The 18,031-nt window shown below is 31.5% G+C and overlaps 1 protein-coding gene across 1 annotated transcript; it reads left to right on the top strand.

The window, feature by feature from the left end:
* Nucleotides 1-17,706, top strand: LOC113365948 (dynein heavy chain 2, axonemal-like). The gene is given in 65 exon segments (XM_026607492.1): nt 1-112; nt 115-176; nt 240-573; nt 707-873; nt 936-1,111; nt 1,581-1,695; nt 1,975-2,111; nt 2,200-2,404; nt 2,501-2,638; nt 2,749-2,943; nt 3,012-3,178; nt 3,280-3,580; nt 3,640-3,879; nt 3,952-4,119; nt 4,181-4,373; nt 4,438-4,754; nt 4,822-4,981; nt 5,061-5,257; nt 5,458-5,780; nt 5,843-6,010; nt 6,075-6,303; nt 6,449-6,679; nt 6,749-7,042; nt 7,102-7,344; nt 7,410-7,629; nt 7,823-7,985; nt 8,044-8,222; nt 8,285-9,220; nt 9,279-9,370; nt 9,441-9,644; nt 9,709-9,911; nt 9,987-10,172; nt 10,233-10,431; nt 10,503-10,727; nt 10,785-10,968; nt 11,031-11,256; nt 11,320-11,505; nt 11,576-11,700; nt 11,834-12,012; nt 12,071-12,300; nt 12,373-12,517; nt 12,578-12,759; nt 12,829-12,916; nt 12,972-13,211; nt 13,288-13,619; nt 13,692-13,929; nt 14,007-14,127; nt 14,164-14,262; nt 14,265-14,440; nt 14,508-14,707; nt 14,768-14,934; nt 14,997-15,143; nt 15,206-15,241; nt 15,244-15,468; nt 15,471-15,510; nt 15,570-15,786; nt 15,848-16,039; nt 16,104-16,291; nt 16,354-16,576; nt 16,645-16,769; nt 16,831-16,892; nt 16,895-16,972; nt 17,029-17,183; nt 17,240-17,486; nt 17,558-17,706. Coding segments are annotated over 65 exon segments (12,681 nt in total).
* The last annotated feature ends 325 nt before the right edge of the window (nt 17,707-18,031 follow it).

The following is an 18,031-nucleotide window of genomic DNA, read 5'->3' as shown; positions in this document are numbered from 1 at the left end:
ATGTCCATTTATTTTGATGATGATGTCCTCACAGCTACTATTGGTTTTCCTACTTGTCCAGTTTACGATTTGACATATTTTTTGAGAGAACCAAATATGATTTTTACTGTCCAAGATTTCATGACGATGTTACTTTCGGAACGATAAATACAAATGTGGATGGTTCGCTGTTAAAGGTAAAATATTAGGATAATATTTTTACTATAGAACAAAAATTGATATTTAAAAATTTTTAATAGGTAATGGAAAATATATACGGGCCGATATTCTTCAATAACAGCACTTGGCCAGACACTGTCAAAACTAATCTCTGTTCTGAAATGCACGCCTTTTTGGCAAAACTGACTGAAGTCCATTACAAGATGCTCGGCCTCACCGTCATTTACATTCCAAATGAGGGAATCGGCCTGGACGCCGTGACTGCCGCCTTAGACAAAGAGCTGGTGAAACGTTTGGACGGAGTAGTCGTTCATTGGACGAAGCAGATTAGTATGTGTCTTGGGGATCAAGATCAAACTTTGGATATGGAAAGCAACGGGCCCACAGATGAAATAGACTTCTGGGTTAGCAGATGTAAGAATATATACATGTGATCATGTAACATGATTAATCTTTATATTAGTAGCAAAAATATACAGGGAGCGGTGAGGATATTAATCTATCTAGCATATTTAAAACTATTTTAATGTGTTTTTTCAACTTATAGATGAGAATTTGTGCGGAGTAAATTATCAACTTCAAAATGATCACCTCGGACATATCCGTTCAATATTGATGGCTGCAGAATCCACATATATCAAGCAATTTAATGTTCTTTGCGATGAAATCTCTGAACATCTAGCTCAAGCCAAAAGCAATATTGAGTATTTACAGGTAATTATTAAGAAATTCTTGTTTATTAATTTTTGAGACTTATCGATTATTATATTTATCAGATTCTTCGTTCGCCTTGTGCAGAATTATCAGAAGTGGATAGTCCTGGTAATATAAATAAAATTGTGCCAAATATAATACATCTTATTAGAGCTATATGGATGAATTCACCATATTACAATACCAAAGATAAAATCGTTAAATTATTTACGTCACTCACGACATTAATAATAAAACGGTAAGTTCTTGAAAACTAATATTATTAGATCTATATTTTTATTTTTCCGAAGGGGAAGATTTTATGAAGTTGTGTTTGACTAATTTGATGAAACGTTTTATAACGATAGATTTCGTAGTCTGAAATAACGTACTAAAATAATATAGGCCTACGATAAGCGGTTGAATTATAAAAAATCATCAAAGTTTATATAGTAGGCTTGAAAGATTCTAATCAGAATCTATGACGAATCATACATTTAAATGAAATACACACTTTTAGAACACGAAAGAGATGAAATGAAATGTGTTGATCAAATTAATTTTATTTATACAATTACAGATATTATGAGTATGTTTGAAAGACATCAATTGAAAATCGCATTGATTATTTTTAGTGAAAAAGAAAATATTATTTTGTTGAACATTTCTACCTAAAAAATCAAATCTCAATTCTTATTGATTAACTAGTTATGATTATTTATGTACAGGTGCCAAACTTTCACAAATGTTCCTAGAATACTAGAAGGAAATACAAAATCAGGAATTGTTCAAATGACGAGCATCATACAATGTTGTGAAAGGTATCATCAGCTTTATAATGAGGTAAATAATTAATATAATGTTTTTATTACATATTTCATTAACATTCGAAAATTTATATTGTCAATAAATATTTCAATTTGATAATTTTATGTTTTCTCAGCGTTTCAAGTGATTCGGAATAGACTCTAATCAGAATTTGAAATAGATTCTAATCAGAATCCATTTTGACAGTTTATGTATATCATATTCTCTTTCTTTAATTATTTTATTACAACCATTGTTTAATTTTTCATTTTTTAATTTATTGTTTTAATATTTATTTATTTTTACAATTTTTAGATCCAGAGCGCCCATAATGGTGTCAAACCTGGAAGTTGGGACATCGACAACAATACAATATTCAGCAATTTGGATTCATTTATTCAAAGATGCAAGGATTTGATAGAAATTTGCCAAGGAATGATTATGTTTGCACGGTATGTCCTAGAAAAATCTACTTATATTTTTCTACTATCTATCCAATATCCTTTTAGGAGCATATAATTAACTACTATTTTCTTTTAGCATGGATGAGGAAGAAAAAATTCCTAAGCCAATGTTTGGAGGCACCAGAGGTATAGAGTTTGAACGTATTTGTGAAAAAGTTGAAAGTCTTTATAAAGAAAATTTAGCGAAAATAGTAAATATTCAACATGCTATATTAGATGTCCGAATCCCATCTTGGTATGATGACATCAATAATTATCGATTAGCTACCAGAGATATAGAGGTAGATATATCATCAGATAATAAATCATAATTATAAATTAAATAAATTATAAAAAATATTCTAATAGTTATATAAATATAAATAATTACTATTTAGGTAATTATTGAGAACTTAGTTACTGATGTATTTTCATCAGTGGCTACCATGGAAGATGCTCTGGAGTCACTTTGTGCTTTCTACAATTACTCTCGGCGAGAAAACCTAAAAATTATATTTGACCGCAAAACTACACAGGTTAAACATATTTTTAATTATATATATATATATATATATATATATATATATATATATTTATATTTATAACTATGATAAAACAATAAGCATTGTTATGAATATCTCCTTAGGTTTGGGAAATGTTCGGCCAAGAGATACAAGATGCAAAGAAAGATCTGATATTGGAGAGAGAAGAGTATCCTGCAAATCTTCCTTACTTTTCAGGTAGAGCTATGTCTGCAAAGCTCAAAAAGACCAGATTGGAATATTTAAAACAATTATTGGATGAAGCTGAATGGATGTGGATAACACCAGTATCACATACAGTTAATATAATAATAATAATTGCAGTAAATAATAGGTCAATGAAAGATAAAATTTGGTGCTCTTGCAGATTGTTGCTCAGTTCAATAAATTGGTACGATCTATTGAAGACCGCATGATGGAGTTATTTAGGAAGTGGATAGACAATATAGGAGAAGATGTATCTAAACGTCTTGATAGGCCGCTGATGAATAGAAGTGCTACAAAACCTGGACTTTTAGAATGCAATATAGATAGGTATAAGAACTAAATATAAGTATATAATAATCGCAATTCTACATTTCCAATTACAACAGAATTTTTCTTTTATTTTAAATAAAATTGTCTGTTTTTGATAGGTCTATTCTGGAGATATGTACAGAAGCAAAGCATTGGGAATCCTTAGAATTTGATATACCAACGCATATCAAAAGCATATATATGAAATTTGAAAATGTTCAATTCGTTTTTGAGAGCGTAATGACAGTCGTAATCGATTATAATCGAATAATAGCTTCCCTTTCTGATCGAGAACGTCTACTATTTAGACAATTGATAAATGCATGTGACAAGAAAATCACACCTGGTTTATTCAAATTGACCTGGAATGATGATGTTTGCGACACATATATTGCTGACTGTGTAGCTCATACTGCTGAGGTATTGTGTAATAAAAATCAATAATATTTGATCTATTTTAAAACATAATTACGTTTCAGCTTCAATCATTCCTTGATGATTATAAAACATCGAATTTGGAAATTGTGAAAATATGTGAACGAATCTGTGATACACCATTAATTGAAATTAAACCAAACTTTGTATATCAGCTTGAAGATTTGCAAGAACATTTGAATACTTTTAAATACAATGTTACTGTTAATTTACTCAAAATGATTCGAGACATTATGAACTATATGATAGTTGTTTATGAAGGATTCGAGCAATATATGCATATGGTAAATATAATTAAACCTAATTAATACAGACATATTTTTTTCAGAATATATGTTAATGGTGATTATTCCTAGATGGTGGAACACTGGATATCTTATGTTAAAAAGTTTGATCTGCTTGTTGAAGAAGCTTTAAAAGTTTGTGTGAAGAATTCGTTAAATATTATGTTGAACGCTTTAAAAAGTGGAACCATTTCGATGTCGCCGTTGATCAAATTGCAAATCACGCTGAAAAATGATAGAGTAAAATAATATATTTATGTTTATAACTAAGACCATTAAATTAACAGTTTTATTATTGCAGATCAGTTTTTCTCCATCGGTTCTTCAAGTAGCTACTTTAATAGCAGATACTTTGCCAGGAATTGTGGATTCTATGAGATTATTACCAAGATTATGTGATAAATTTCATATTCCCAAAGAAGACACAGTTAAATTTTGTGATGTTATTGACAGCGACGAAGATTGTGTTAAACTACAAACAGCACTAGATAACGGTATAAGTTAAATGAGTTGTTGTGTTATATATTATAATATTTTTATTATTATTTTCATTCATAGAGGTGACGATTAATGTGCAGAAAATTCAACTATATGTAAAGAATTGGGAACCATTCAGAGAAATGTGGGAAGTAGACAAAGAATTATTTATAAAGAATTATGAAAATATGAATCCAGCGGCGAAAGTTTTTGAAGAAAATATAGAAAATTATACAGACGTTATTAATCGAGTTCAGCTTCAAGAAACTACAACAAATGTTCATTTTTCACACATTATATCTTCACCTTTAAAGAAGGCTATTGTTGCACATTGCAAGGAATGGCAGAAGAAGCTAGAGGATTTGCTGTTGAAATTGGCAACGCAGAAAGTTGAACATGTAATAGCTATATTTACATGCATATATGTAATGTTATAAACTTTAAAAAATTATTCATCGATTGCAGATTTATGAGTATACAGCTGCAAATGCCAAAGTTATGAGTGAAGAACCGAAAGATCTAAAAGAGTTAGGAGAGCTTATTGCTAATTATGATAAATTTAATTTGGAATTGCAGGAAGAGGAAAAAATATTTCCTATAATACGTGAAGATTTCAGAATTTTAGGTAAATCTCTTTTTTTTAACCAATAAATCTTATTGATGTTAATATTTTTATTTTTTTATTTTCCCTTATTATTTTTTAGATAAGTACCAAGTTCAAAGATCACAAAGTCTTAAAACCAAATTTGCTGAAATGGATGAACGATGGGAATGGTATAATGAAAGTATTAATCAATGTCAAAAAATGATAGAACACTCCAAGGATACATTCCGCGTTGGTTTGTTAGAATCGGCTGATGTCTTTAAACAAGATGCTGCCAATCTGCTGAATTCATTTGTTGTAAATAAGATTTTTATAATTTTTATTAGCATAATACAGACTATTATTTGCTAAAAGTAATTCACATCAGTTAAATCATGGGTAAGATTAATATATTTGTAGTTTGACATTCATCATTTATGGATAAACACTGTTAAATCATCGAAATATGAATTGCATTCTATACTATAACCATTTTTTTTTTTTGCAATGTCATTAAGTTTTGTATTTCTTACACCCAGGAGGAAGGTCCTTTCAATGCAGATTGGTCAGCAACAGATGCCATTGAATATTTGCAACAAACACGGGAAAAGTTGTTGCAAATGCGTGAAAGAGAAGCGATTATCAAACGTGATTTGGGAGTTTTCAGCATAAGTCAACCTGACTCAGCAGAACTGATAAAGTTGGAGAAGGATCTTGCAGCAATTGAATTAGTTTGGGAATTAACACAACAATGGGAAGAAGCTTGGGAACGTTATAAATTGGGGAATTTTTGGACTATTGAAACTGAGGAAATGGAAACTACTGCTCAAACGCTCTTCAGGTAATAAAGAACATAGGTTTAGACTTCTATAGAACCAATGGTGAAATTAATTTAATATTTAGAAAATTAACTCGTCTGAACCGTGAGCTCAAAGATAAAAACTGGGATATTGTGGAACATAGTCGTAGTCGTGTAGATGCTTTTCGGCGAACACTTCCATTATTGTCTGATCTGAAAAATCCAGCAATGAGGGAAAGACATTGGGATCGTGTTCGTTCAGTTATGAATAAGTATGTTTAAAATTTATCACCAAATATGCACCCCATTTTTCTATAATTCATTTATTTTTTTTAGGGAATTTGATCAAAATTCTGAAGATTTTAAATTAGAACAGATTATAGCCATGAATTTCCAAGCTTATGCAGAAGATATTAATGAAATATCAAATGCGGCGACAATGGAATTGCAAATTGAAATGGGTATCAAGAACATTGCACAGATTTGGGAAACAGTTGGAATTGAGATGGTTCCATATAAGGATAAAGGTGTTTATAGACTGAAGAATGTTGATGATTGCTTCCAAGTAAGACATTCAATTATTTAATAGACCAAATCAATGATTACAATATAATAACGGGCAATAAAGTTTACCAAGACTATTTGTATTATTAAGATCTTTTTTTGGATTCATCCTGTTGTATTCTTATAATTTATTTCTTCGTTTACAGGTTTTAGAAGAACATGCTGTTATAATATCAACTATGAAAGCAACTCGTTTCGTTGAACCTTTTGCAGAAGTGGTAGATCATTGGGAACGGACTTTATCATATATTGGAGAAACTTTGGAAGCCGTTTTGAATGTTCAAAGACAATATTTATATTTGGAAAATATATTCTTTGGCGACGATATCCGCAAACAACTCCCAAAGGAAACACAGGCTTTTGATGAAATTGCTCAAGTGATTATAAAAAAAAGTTACATTAAATAGTATTATAAGAAATAGAATTAATTGCTAATCTGATTTTAGTCTTGGTTAGTAATTACATCATCCATGTACAGAGGTGGCTCTGCATTAAAAGCAACACATTATGTTAAACCACCACTTTTATTAAATACTCTAAATGAACTCAACGATATTCTGGAAGAGCTACAAAGGGCTTTAGAAAAATATTTGGAAACAAAGCGTCACATATTTCCACGCTTCTATTTCATTTCTAACGATGACTTATTGGAGATTCTTGGAAATTCTAAAAAGCCTGAAGCGGTTCAACCACATTTTAAAAAACTATTTGATAACATTAATAAAATCAAAATTGGAAAGGTATATTAATATTTATATATGTTTGAAGCATATTTCAAAATTTCTATTATTTTTTGCAGACTGTTTTGAATAAAAATGAAGCTTTAGGTATGTTCTCAGCGGATGGTGAATTTATAGAATTTACTAATCCGGCATCTCTAGAAGGACCTGTGGAAATTTGGCTTACAGGTATAGAAGCGGCTATGCGAGCTCATTTAAAAGAAAATTTGAAACAGACCAGACTTGCTCTGAGAAAATCTCTTTCTAAGCGTGACAAATGGTTGTTGATATGGCCAGGACAATTGTGCATCACTGCGAGCCAAGTAAAGATAGGAAATACTTGAAAAAACTGATTAATCACAATTTTATTTTATTATTTTTATTATAGATTCAATGGACATCTGATTGTACAAGAACTCTCAAAATATGCAAAATCACTGAAGAGAAAAAACATCTCAAGAAGTTGCGCAAAAAGCAAAATCATGTGCTTATGAAATTATCAGAAATGAGTCGAAAAGATCTTACTAAAATTCATAGACTTAAAGTGAATTCTCTAATTACTGTGGAAATTCATGCAAGGGATGTTATTGATAAAATGTATAAAGTAGGTAAGTATTCAAAAAATACTTTATTATTTGTTTATTTCAAAGTTTTGACTATTCTCATTTATTTCATGTACTGCAATAAACGTACATAGGAATAAAACTAATACATTTTGAATAATATAAATTCTTTGTCATATTTGTAACATAAATTTTTATTTTTCAATTCATAATATAGTTGGTAATGTAATTTGTATAGGTTGTATGGACGAAGGAGATTTTGAATGGTTTTCCCAATTGCGATTCTATTGGGAAAAAGAAACTGAAATATGCGTTATCCGACAAACTAATACTTTTTTCCGTTATGGATACGAATACAGCGGAAATTCTGGACGACTTGTTATAACACCTTTAACTGACAGGTTGTTACATACTAAAATATTGAATAAATATTTTAATAATAAATATTTTTATTTGCAGATGTTATATCACGCTAACAACAGCGTTGCATTTATTTCGTGGTGGTAGCCCTAAAGGTCCTGCCGGAACTGGTAAAACAGAAACCGTTAAAGATTTAGGAAAAGCCCTTGGAATATGGGTAATTGTAAATAACTGCTCTGAAGGATTAGATTATAAAAGCATGGGCAAATGTTTTTCAGGTAACATAAATTTTTATTCTACATTTTTATTTTTATGTACTATTTTTTTATTATAATTTAAGGATTATCGCAAACTGGAGCTTGGGGTTGTTTTGATGAGTTCAATAGAATAAATATTGAAGTATTATCTGTAGTTGCACAACAGATTTTATCAGTATTATCCGCTTTGGCACAAGGTTTAAACAAATTTACTCTAGAAGGCATGGAAATCAATTTAGTTCATACAGTGGGTTTATTTATTACTATGAATCCTGGTTACGCTGGACGAACTGAACTTCCAGATAACCTAAAATCGATGTTTCGGCCAATATCTATGATGGTGCCTGATAGCAGCATTATTGCTGATAATATTTTGTTCAGTGATGGATTTCAAACTTCTCGAGCGTTGGCAAAAAAAGTATTTACTCTTTACCAATTGGCGACACAGCAACTCAGTAAACAAGATCATTATGATTTCGGTTTGCGTTCGATGGTAGCTTTATTACGTTATGCAGGAAGAAAGCGCAGGGCTTATCCTAATTATTTGGAAGATGAGATACTATATTTAGCTATGAAGGATATGAACATAGCTAAATTAACGGCCAACGATTTACCTTTATTCACCGGTATTATGTCTGATATTTTTCCTGGTGTTCAAATACCAGTCGTAGATTATGAAGAGTTCTTCACTTGCATCGAAGATGAATTAGTTGCAATGGGTTTACAAAAAATATCTATAGCGTCAACGAAAGTCATTCAATTGTATGAAACTAAAGTATCTAGACACAGTGTTATAATATTAGGAGATACTGGTACTGCGAAAACAGTGACATGGAAATGTTTGAAAGGAGCTTTTACAAGAATGAATAAACTTAAAAAGCCTGGATTTGTACAAGCACAAGAATATGCTATGAATCCAAAAGCTTTATCCTTGGGTGAACTGTATGGAGAATACAACTTGGCTACAAATGAATGGTTGGATGGGGTGTTATCAGCCATTATGAGAAAAGTTTGCTCAGGTAAGAAATCATTTATTTAGATTGTGTGTAAATAATTAAAATATTATGCAATTAACAGATGAGAGTCCCGAACAAAAATGGATTCTCTTTGATGGTCCTGTAGATGCCGTGTGGATTGAGAACATGAACAGCGTCATGGACGACAACAAGGTATAAATGGTATAATAATAAATTTTTTGTGGAACAATGTGTAATAAATTAATATTTATTTATTATTTAGGTTCTAACGTTAATTAATAGTGAGAGAATTACGATGCCTGAACAAGTTTCTCTTCTATTTGAAGTCGGAGATTTAAGTGTGGCATCTCCAGCCACTGTTTCACGTTGTGGTATGGTCTACAATGACTACAAAGATTGGACTTGGAGACCTTTTGTCAATTCTTGGCTGCAAAAGCTTCCAGATCAAAAGCAGTTGGCATCTGATGTATGAATCTTATAAAATCAACTAATTTTATCATAATCTGTGACTGATAAAAATGTATTTGCAGATGAAAGACTTCTTCTATAGATATCTACAAAAAGTTTTGGATTTCAAGAGAACTAAATGTTTCCAACCTATAGAGGCTCCTGAACTAAATTGCGTAATGTCCTTCTGCAAATTACTGGACTGCTTTTTAACAAAGGAAAATGGTTTAGATCCGGCTGATACAGAATCATTTTCTCATATGGGAAAATTATGGTTCTTCTTTTGGTAACAATATACTTGGATTTCTAAATTATTTATTACACATAAATATTGATATTTATATTTATATTATTATTATAGCATGGTTTGGTCTGTATGTGCAACAGTTGATGAAGCCGGTCGTGTTAAAATGGATACATTTATAAGAGAAATGGAAGGAATATTCCCGGTAAAAGATACAATTTACGAGTATTATGTTGACCCCAGATTGAAAAATATGCTTGCTTGGGAGGAAAAATTATCGGAGAGTTGGCGATATCAAGCAGGGTATAAAGTAATGGTATAAAGTCGTGTGTACAATATAAATACATGTTTCTTCAATTTCAGAATTCCTTTCTATAAAATTATTATTCCAACGGTAGACACTATTAGGTACGAATATTTAGTGTCGAAATTATTAGCTATGGGAGCTCCTGCAATGTTAGTTGGACCAGTTGGTACGGGCAAGACATCAACTGCGCAATCTGTACTTGATCAACTGAATGCTGATAAATATGGTTTGCTGTGCATAAATATGTCAGCCCAGGTATAATTTGATATAATTAAATATTAAGATTTTATTAATGAACACATTTGGTATTTAATATACATTTTTAGACCACTTCAAACAATGTTCAAGATACCATTGAAAGCCGCGTTGAAAAGCGCACAAAAGGTGTATACTACCCAGTTGGTGGTAAAGTTATGATAGCGTTTATGGATGACTTTAATATGCCTGCTAAAGAGACATATGGGTCACAACCTCCTTTGGAACTTATAAGACAATGGATTGATTATGGATTTTGGTATGATCGTGCAAAACAAACAAAGAAAACCATTAAGGTATTTTTTAATATAAGCCAAGTGAAAACATGATATTATTGTATTGTTATTATACAGGATATTCTTCTTATGGCTGCAATGGGTCCACCAGGTGGTGGTAGAAATGTTATAACACCTCGTTTGTTGAGTCGATTCAATGTTATAAACATGACTTTCCCAGCTGAATCTCAAATTACCAGGATTTTTGGTACTATGCTTTCCCAACAAGTCGTAGACTTTGAAGAAGAAGTGAAAGCAATGAGTATGTTATTTTATTCTATTAATAATTATTTTATTAACCTGATTAATTAATAATTATTATAGCTGGAAAGATAACTGCGGCAACCATCGATTTATACAATGGTGTGATAGCTAAAATGCTACCTACTCCAGCCAAAATTCATTACCTGTTTAATCTCCGTGATATTTCCAAAGTTTTTCAAGGACTTCTTCGAAGTAATAAAGATTTTCAGAATACAAGAATGGCTATGTTAAAACTTTGGGTTCATGAGTGTTACAGAGTGTTTAATGATCGACTCATTGACGAAAAGTAACAATTATTTCTTTTTTTACAGTATAATGTTATATATTGTAAATTTGAATGAATTTTCAGAGATCGTGAATGGTTTTCGAACGCAATCAACGATGGACTTGGTAGATTTTTTGAAGTCACATTCAATGCCCTTTGTCCAAATAAAGATCCGCCACTGTTCGCAGATTTTGTTAATCCATTTGGTGTTTATGAAGAAATCGTAGATCAAACTAAACTACGGAAGTATATTGAATTACAAATGGAGGAGTATGTTTGCAAAAAAATATTTTTGATTGATTTTAAACAAAGACAAATCCATATGTTACTTGTATTTTAGATATAATGCTTCACCTGGTGTTGTCCGTGTAGATCTGGTTTTATTTAAGGATGCTGTTGAACATATCTGTAGAATCGTCAGAATTATTTCGCAACCAAGAGGGAATACTTTGCTTGTCGGAGTTGGTAAGTGAAATTAAAATTACTTACTATAAAATAAAAATGAAATATAATTCAAATAAAATACATCATTACCAATTATATATTTATATATTCCTAATATTAATATATAATAAGTAATCATTGATTATTTTCTTAGGTGGTTCCGGCCGGCAATCTTTATCACGAATATCTAATTACATTTGCGAACTGAATACATTCCAAATCGAAGTAAGCAAAAGCTATGGAATGGGTGAATTCAAAGAAGACTTGAAAAAACTTTATGGTTTAACTGGTGTTGATGTGCGACCTACAACATTTTTGTTCAATGAAAACCAAGTATGCTTTTTACACTCACATTCAATTATTAAATCATAAACTACATTTTTCTGTTCAGGTACAAGAAGAAAGTTTCTTAGAAGTTATTAACAATATGCTAAGTACTGGCGAGGTTGCCAATCTATATAAAGCAGAGGAATTTGAGGAAGTTAAGAATAATCTACATGCTGCCGCTGTAAAAGCTGGAATTTTACAAACATCTGAGGCTATGTACACTTTTCTGATAGATAGAGTACGTTCAAATTTGCATATCATATTGTGCATGAGCCCTATTGGAGATAGTTTCAGGTAAGACAATATAATAGATAGTGTGTTTAACGCACTTGCTTATTTTTTATATTTATTTAATTATTTATCTAGAAACCGCCTTCGGCAATACCCATCTCTCATCAATTGCACCACAATAGATTGGTTCCTCGAGTGGCCTAAAGAAGCACTTTTAGAAGTCGGCATGAAATATTTAAATGAAATTGATTTTGCTGCTACTATCACAGGGCAGAAGGCTGTAGGTTTATGTCTTTAATATTATAAATATGAGATTTATCATGATTTATTAAAAATACAGGAACAAAGGCAAGAATCTTTAGTATTTGGCACACAAGAAAAACTAAGTCAAGCTGTTGCATCCCTATTTGCAATCGTTCATGACTCTGTCGCGAAATGTTCTCGAACTATGTTGCATGAAATGAAAAGACATAATTATGTTACTCCTACTAATTACTTAGAATTGGTATTCGGATATAAAACGTAAGTCTAGCCATTAAATTTGATAATAATTTATTTATTTACTGCATTTTGTGCATGATTTTTCTATAGAATGTTGGATGAGAAAAGAGTTTTTGTTGCTCAATCAGCTAACAGGCTTCGAAATGGTTTATCAAAAATTGATGACACTCGAGAAAAGGTATAATTAAATCATTTTTTTTTTTAATTTTTTCTCATTTTTTTTATTTCTTAAGGTTGAAGTAATGTCTGTTGAACTGGCTGAAGCCCAAGTTAAAGTAGCTGAATTCCAACAACAGTGCGATGAATATTTGGTAATAATAATGACTCAAAAAGAAGAGGCTGACGAACAACAAAGAAATGTTACAGCAAAAAGTATAAAAATTGGAGAAGAAGAAGTAGTTTGTAAAGAAATGGCAACTATTGCACAAGCTGATTTAGATCAAGCAATGCCTGCACTTGAAGAGGCTATCGCTGTGAGATAGAGATATTTGACAAAGTGGTATATTTAAATGTTAGTGCTATATTATCTTTTATTGTTGAAAATTTCAGGCTTTAGATTCCTTGAATAAGAAAGACATGACTGAAATTAAATCTTATGCTAAGCCTCCTCAGAAAGTTGAAATGGTATTAGAAGCTGTAATGATTCTTAAACAGTCCGAGCCAACCTGGACAGAAGCTAAAAGGCAACTTGGTAGTCAATACTTTTTAGATGAATTAAGAAATTTCGATAAAAATCACATATCTGATAAAACGCTAAAAAAAATCGCAACCTATACCACCAATCCAGAATTTGAACCAGAAAAAGTTGGAATTGTGTCATTAGCTGCTAAGTCTTTAGCTATGTGGGTCATTGCGATAGAAAAATATGGACATGTTTGGAAGTATGTATAAATTTAAAATTGATATAATTTGTCTTTATTGGCAAAATAACAATATTCTTTACTGTGATATAGAATTGTTGGACCCAAACAAGCAAAACTTGATGAAGCAGTAGCATCATTGAGGGAGAAACAAGCTATGTTAGCAGAAGCTCAAGCTAAATTAGATGAACTAAGTAAAAAACTTGCTTTGCTCCAAGCAGAGTATAACGAAAAATTAACCCAAAAGGAGCAGTTACGTCTTAAGGCTGAGTCCTTAATGTTAAAATTAGAGAGAGCTGCGATGTTAGTCGATGGATTATCTGGGGAACGGGTATATCAATTTATATAGGAATATTTAAAAATTAATTACTGAAATAATAATTTTATTTTTAATATTTATTACACAAGGTACGTTGGGAGCAAACAGTCAAACGGTTGGATGAAGAATTTTTGAAACTTCCTGGTGATTGTTTGATGGCTACAGCATTTATATCGTATTTAGGACCATTTGTTTCCCAATATAACAAAAAAACGTGATAGATTTTAATTTTTGTCTGTGTTGTAGGATTGGAAGCACAACTCTTGGGAATAGTAGTGTGTAAAGAAAGACCTCAACTTGAAGAGCAGAAGAATAATCTTGTAATAACAATTGCTAGAAATAAAAAATGCTGATAGATTTGGAAAATGAAATCTTGCGTTTACTTAATGAATCCCGGGGATCTTTATTGGATGATGAAGAACTTTTTGCTACTTTACAATCCTCAAAACAAACGTCTATTGAAGTTATTGACTCCTTGGCCATTTCTGAAGTTACTGAAATTGAAATAGATACTGCTCGTGAAGTAATATATAATAATATATAATTACTTCGAAAATGTATCTAATTTTTAATTTTATTATTTTACACAGGGATACAGACCATGTTCTAAACGTGCTTCAATTTTATTTTTTGTGCTTACTGATATGAGCAATATCGATCCTATGTACCAATTTTCACTTGATGCGTACATAGTCTTATTTGATAACTCCATTGATAGAAGTATGAGAAGTCCTAATTTAGCAGATCGAATCAACTTCTTGAATGAATATCATACATATGCAGTTTACAAGTGAGTTTACATTATAAAATGGTATTTAAAATATATGGTTAATGTTACATCAAATTACAGAAACACTTGTAGAGGTCTTTTTGAAAAGCACAAATTACTGTTTTCGTTTCATATGTGCATGAAAATATTGGACGCTGCTGGAAAAGTTAATCAGGTTGAATATTCTTTTCTATTAAAAGGAGGTGTTGTTCTTGATAAATCCGCACAAGTAGATAATCCTAATCCAAGTAAAAATGAATTTACATTACTACATATGAAAGCACAAAATCTAAATATTTATATTTTATAGCTTGGATTACTGATTCATCCTGGGATAATATAACAGAGTTAGATAAACTTCCAGGATTTCATGGTGTTGTTGATTCATTTGAGAGTGGTAGCAAAGAATGGCATGAATGGTATACCCAAACGGAACCTGAGATCGAACCTCTTATAGGTAATTATAAATGGATATACATATATATGGAAATAATGATTAATATTATCAAATTATATCAGGTGATTGGGATAATCAGTGCAACGACTTCCAAAAGATGATGTCGTTCGCTCTCTACGTTCTGACCGCATGTCGTTTTGCATAAGCAATTACATAATTAATAATCTGGGAGCAAAATATGTAGAACCCCCAGTTTTAGACGTAAAAGCCGTATTGGAAGAATCCGTTTCCAGAACTCCATTAATATTCGTTCTATCTCCTGGAGTTGATCCTACCAGTTCTCTACTTATGTTAGCCGAAGTTTATGATATGTCTCATAGATTTCATAGTTGAGTTTGGGACAAGGCCAAGCTCCAATAGCCACTAGGTAAACAAGAAAATATTCTTTTAAAGGCTAATTGCTAAACCTATGTACTATTATTTTAGAATGATAGCGGCTGGTGCAAAAGAAGGAAACTGGGTGTTTCTCGCTAATTGTCATTTGTCATTAAGTTGGATGCCGCGTCTAGACAAAATAGTTGATACTTTACAAACTGCGAAAACACATCCAGATTTCCGCCTATGGTTGAGTTCTAGTCCAAACCCTGAATTTCCTATATCTATTTTGCAAGCTGGAATTAAAATGACTACCGAACCTCCTAAGGTATTCAATATTAATACTAAAAACATAGGCGCTGACAATTTTATTGTTAATTTATTTTTAGGGTATCAAAGCAAATCTAAAACGATTGTACCAAAATCTAAGTGAAGAGCAGTTCAACGTGTGCAAGACGAAAGATAAATACAAGAAACTATTATTTGCACTTTGTTTCTTTCATGCTATTCTGCTGGAAAGGAAAAAATTCCAACAACTTGGTTGGAATGTTGTCTATAGCTTTAATGATTCAGACTTTGAAGTAATCATTAATGAAATGGTAACCTAGCTAGCTACAACTAACTATTCAACATGATTTTTTATAGGTTTCGGAAAATTTATTGGCTATATATTTAGACGAATATTCTGAAGAAACACCATGGGATGCTTTAAAATATTTAATTGCTGGTGTAAATTACGGTGGCCAGGTAACAGATGATTGGGATCGGAGATTGCTGCTCACATATATTAATCAATATTTTTGTGAAGATGCTTTGCAAATTCCTAATTTCAAGTATGTGTATTCAGTATAAGTTTTGGAACTGTAGCATGGTAGAAAAACCTTTACAATTTTAGATTATCTTCTCTAACTACCTATTATATACCGAGAGATGGTTCTCTTCAGTCATACCAAGAATTTGCTGCTGTTTTACCAGGCGTTGATCGACCAGAAGCTTTTGGTCAACATTCTAATGCTGATATTACATCACTGATTAACGAAACAAGAGATTTATGTGAGACATTGATGTCGATACAATTACAAGTAGCTGGCACGTTAGGCGAAAGCAAGGAGGATAAGGTTAATTTTTGAATAATATTTTATATTTATGTTTATCTGTAATATTTTATATGATTATTGCATTACAGGTTGCTCAATTAGCTAACGATGTTCTCATTAAGATACCCAAAACTATAGATTATGATAATACTGATAAATTGATTGGAGCTAATAAAAGTCCTTTAGATGTTGTTCTGTTGCAAGAGATTTCAAGGTATGTATTGCAATATATTAAACTATATTAGAAGAGTATTGAATACGCACAAATTGTTCAGATATAACATCCTACTTGATTCTATAACCACGTCGTTAATCGAGCTTCAGAATGGCATAAAAGGCTAGTAGTCATGTCTACAGAATTGGAGGATATATTTACGTGCATCTACGAGGGTAGAGTTCCTGCTGGGTGGTTGAAAGGTGCATAACAATTACTTTTTTATATTTAACTTATTGTAATTATAAAATATTTTTAGCTTATCCATCTATGAAGCCTCTTGGTTCGTGGACGCGCGACTTGGTCGCCCGTGTAGAACATTTTGGAGCATGGGCAGAAACAACCCATCCACCCATATTATTCTGGCTTGCTGCATACACTTTTCCTACTGGATTTTTGACGGCTGTTCTTCAAGTAGATAATTCATATATTTACATTTTATAATTGTATACTAATTGTAATTTTTCTAGACATCTGCAAGAGCCACAAACACACCTATAGATCTATTATCTTGGGATTTTACTGTATTTGTTCAAGATGAATCGTATTTTATTGAGCCAGCGATCGAAGGAGTTTATGTTCGAGGATTATTTTTAGAAGGTGCTGGATGGAATCGTAAAGAACAGTGTTTAGCAGAACCACAGCCAATGCAGCTCGTTTGTCCTATGCCTTTAATCCTTTTCAAACCAGTTGAGCAGTTAAGAAAAAGGACGAAAGGTTAATACCAATAATTAAAAATATTTAATATAATGTTCATATTTTAAGTATCTAAACCGTTGTTTGAACAGGTATTTACGTCTGTCCAGCGTACTACTTTCCATTAAGGTCAGGTGTACAAGGGAGACCAGCATTTGTAGTTCCAGTTGATTTAAGATCTGGAGAATATAGTGCTGATCACTGGACAAAACGTGGAACTGCTTTGTTGCTTAGTGTCTAACTGAATGTACATTTTACAATTTGTAAAAGGAAAATATTGATATCAATAAACATTGATATTTTCAAAAACTAAATAAATTTAATTTATTACAGTATTAGCATTAAAAAATTATTACAAAATCCATAAGCTTTAGCTAGTTATACATTAATGGAACTATTAAATACTTGGCTCATTTGGACAGAAAAAAATATTGCAGTGATCCCCTGCAATGAAAAAGTACTGAAGAACGATTTGAAACATAGAAAGACTAAAATTAGACTTATCATTATATGACAAAGATGATTTTATGCCTAGCACTCAAACTGCAGCCTGCATGACTCTTATA

This window comes from Ctenocephalides felis, unplaced genomic scaffold (assembly GCF_003426905.1).
Source record: "Ctenocephalides felis isolate EL2017-DRISC unplaced genomic scaffold, ASM342690v1 CF-g0.4_SCAFFOLD_01170, whole genome shotgun sequence".
Classification (NCBI taxonomy): Eukaryota; Metazoa; Arthropoda; class Insecta; order Siphonaptera; family Pulicidae; genus Ctenocephalides; species Ctenocephalides felis.
Note: the sequence above shows the minus strand (reverse complement) of the source record. Positions and strands in the feature narration are given on the sequence as shown.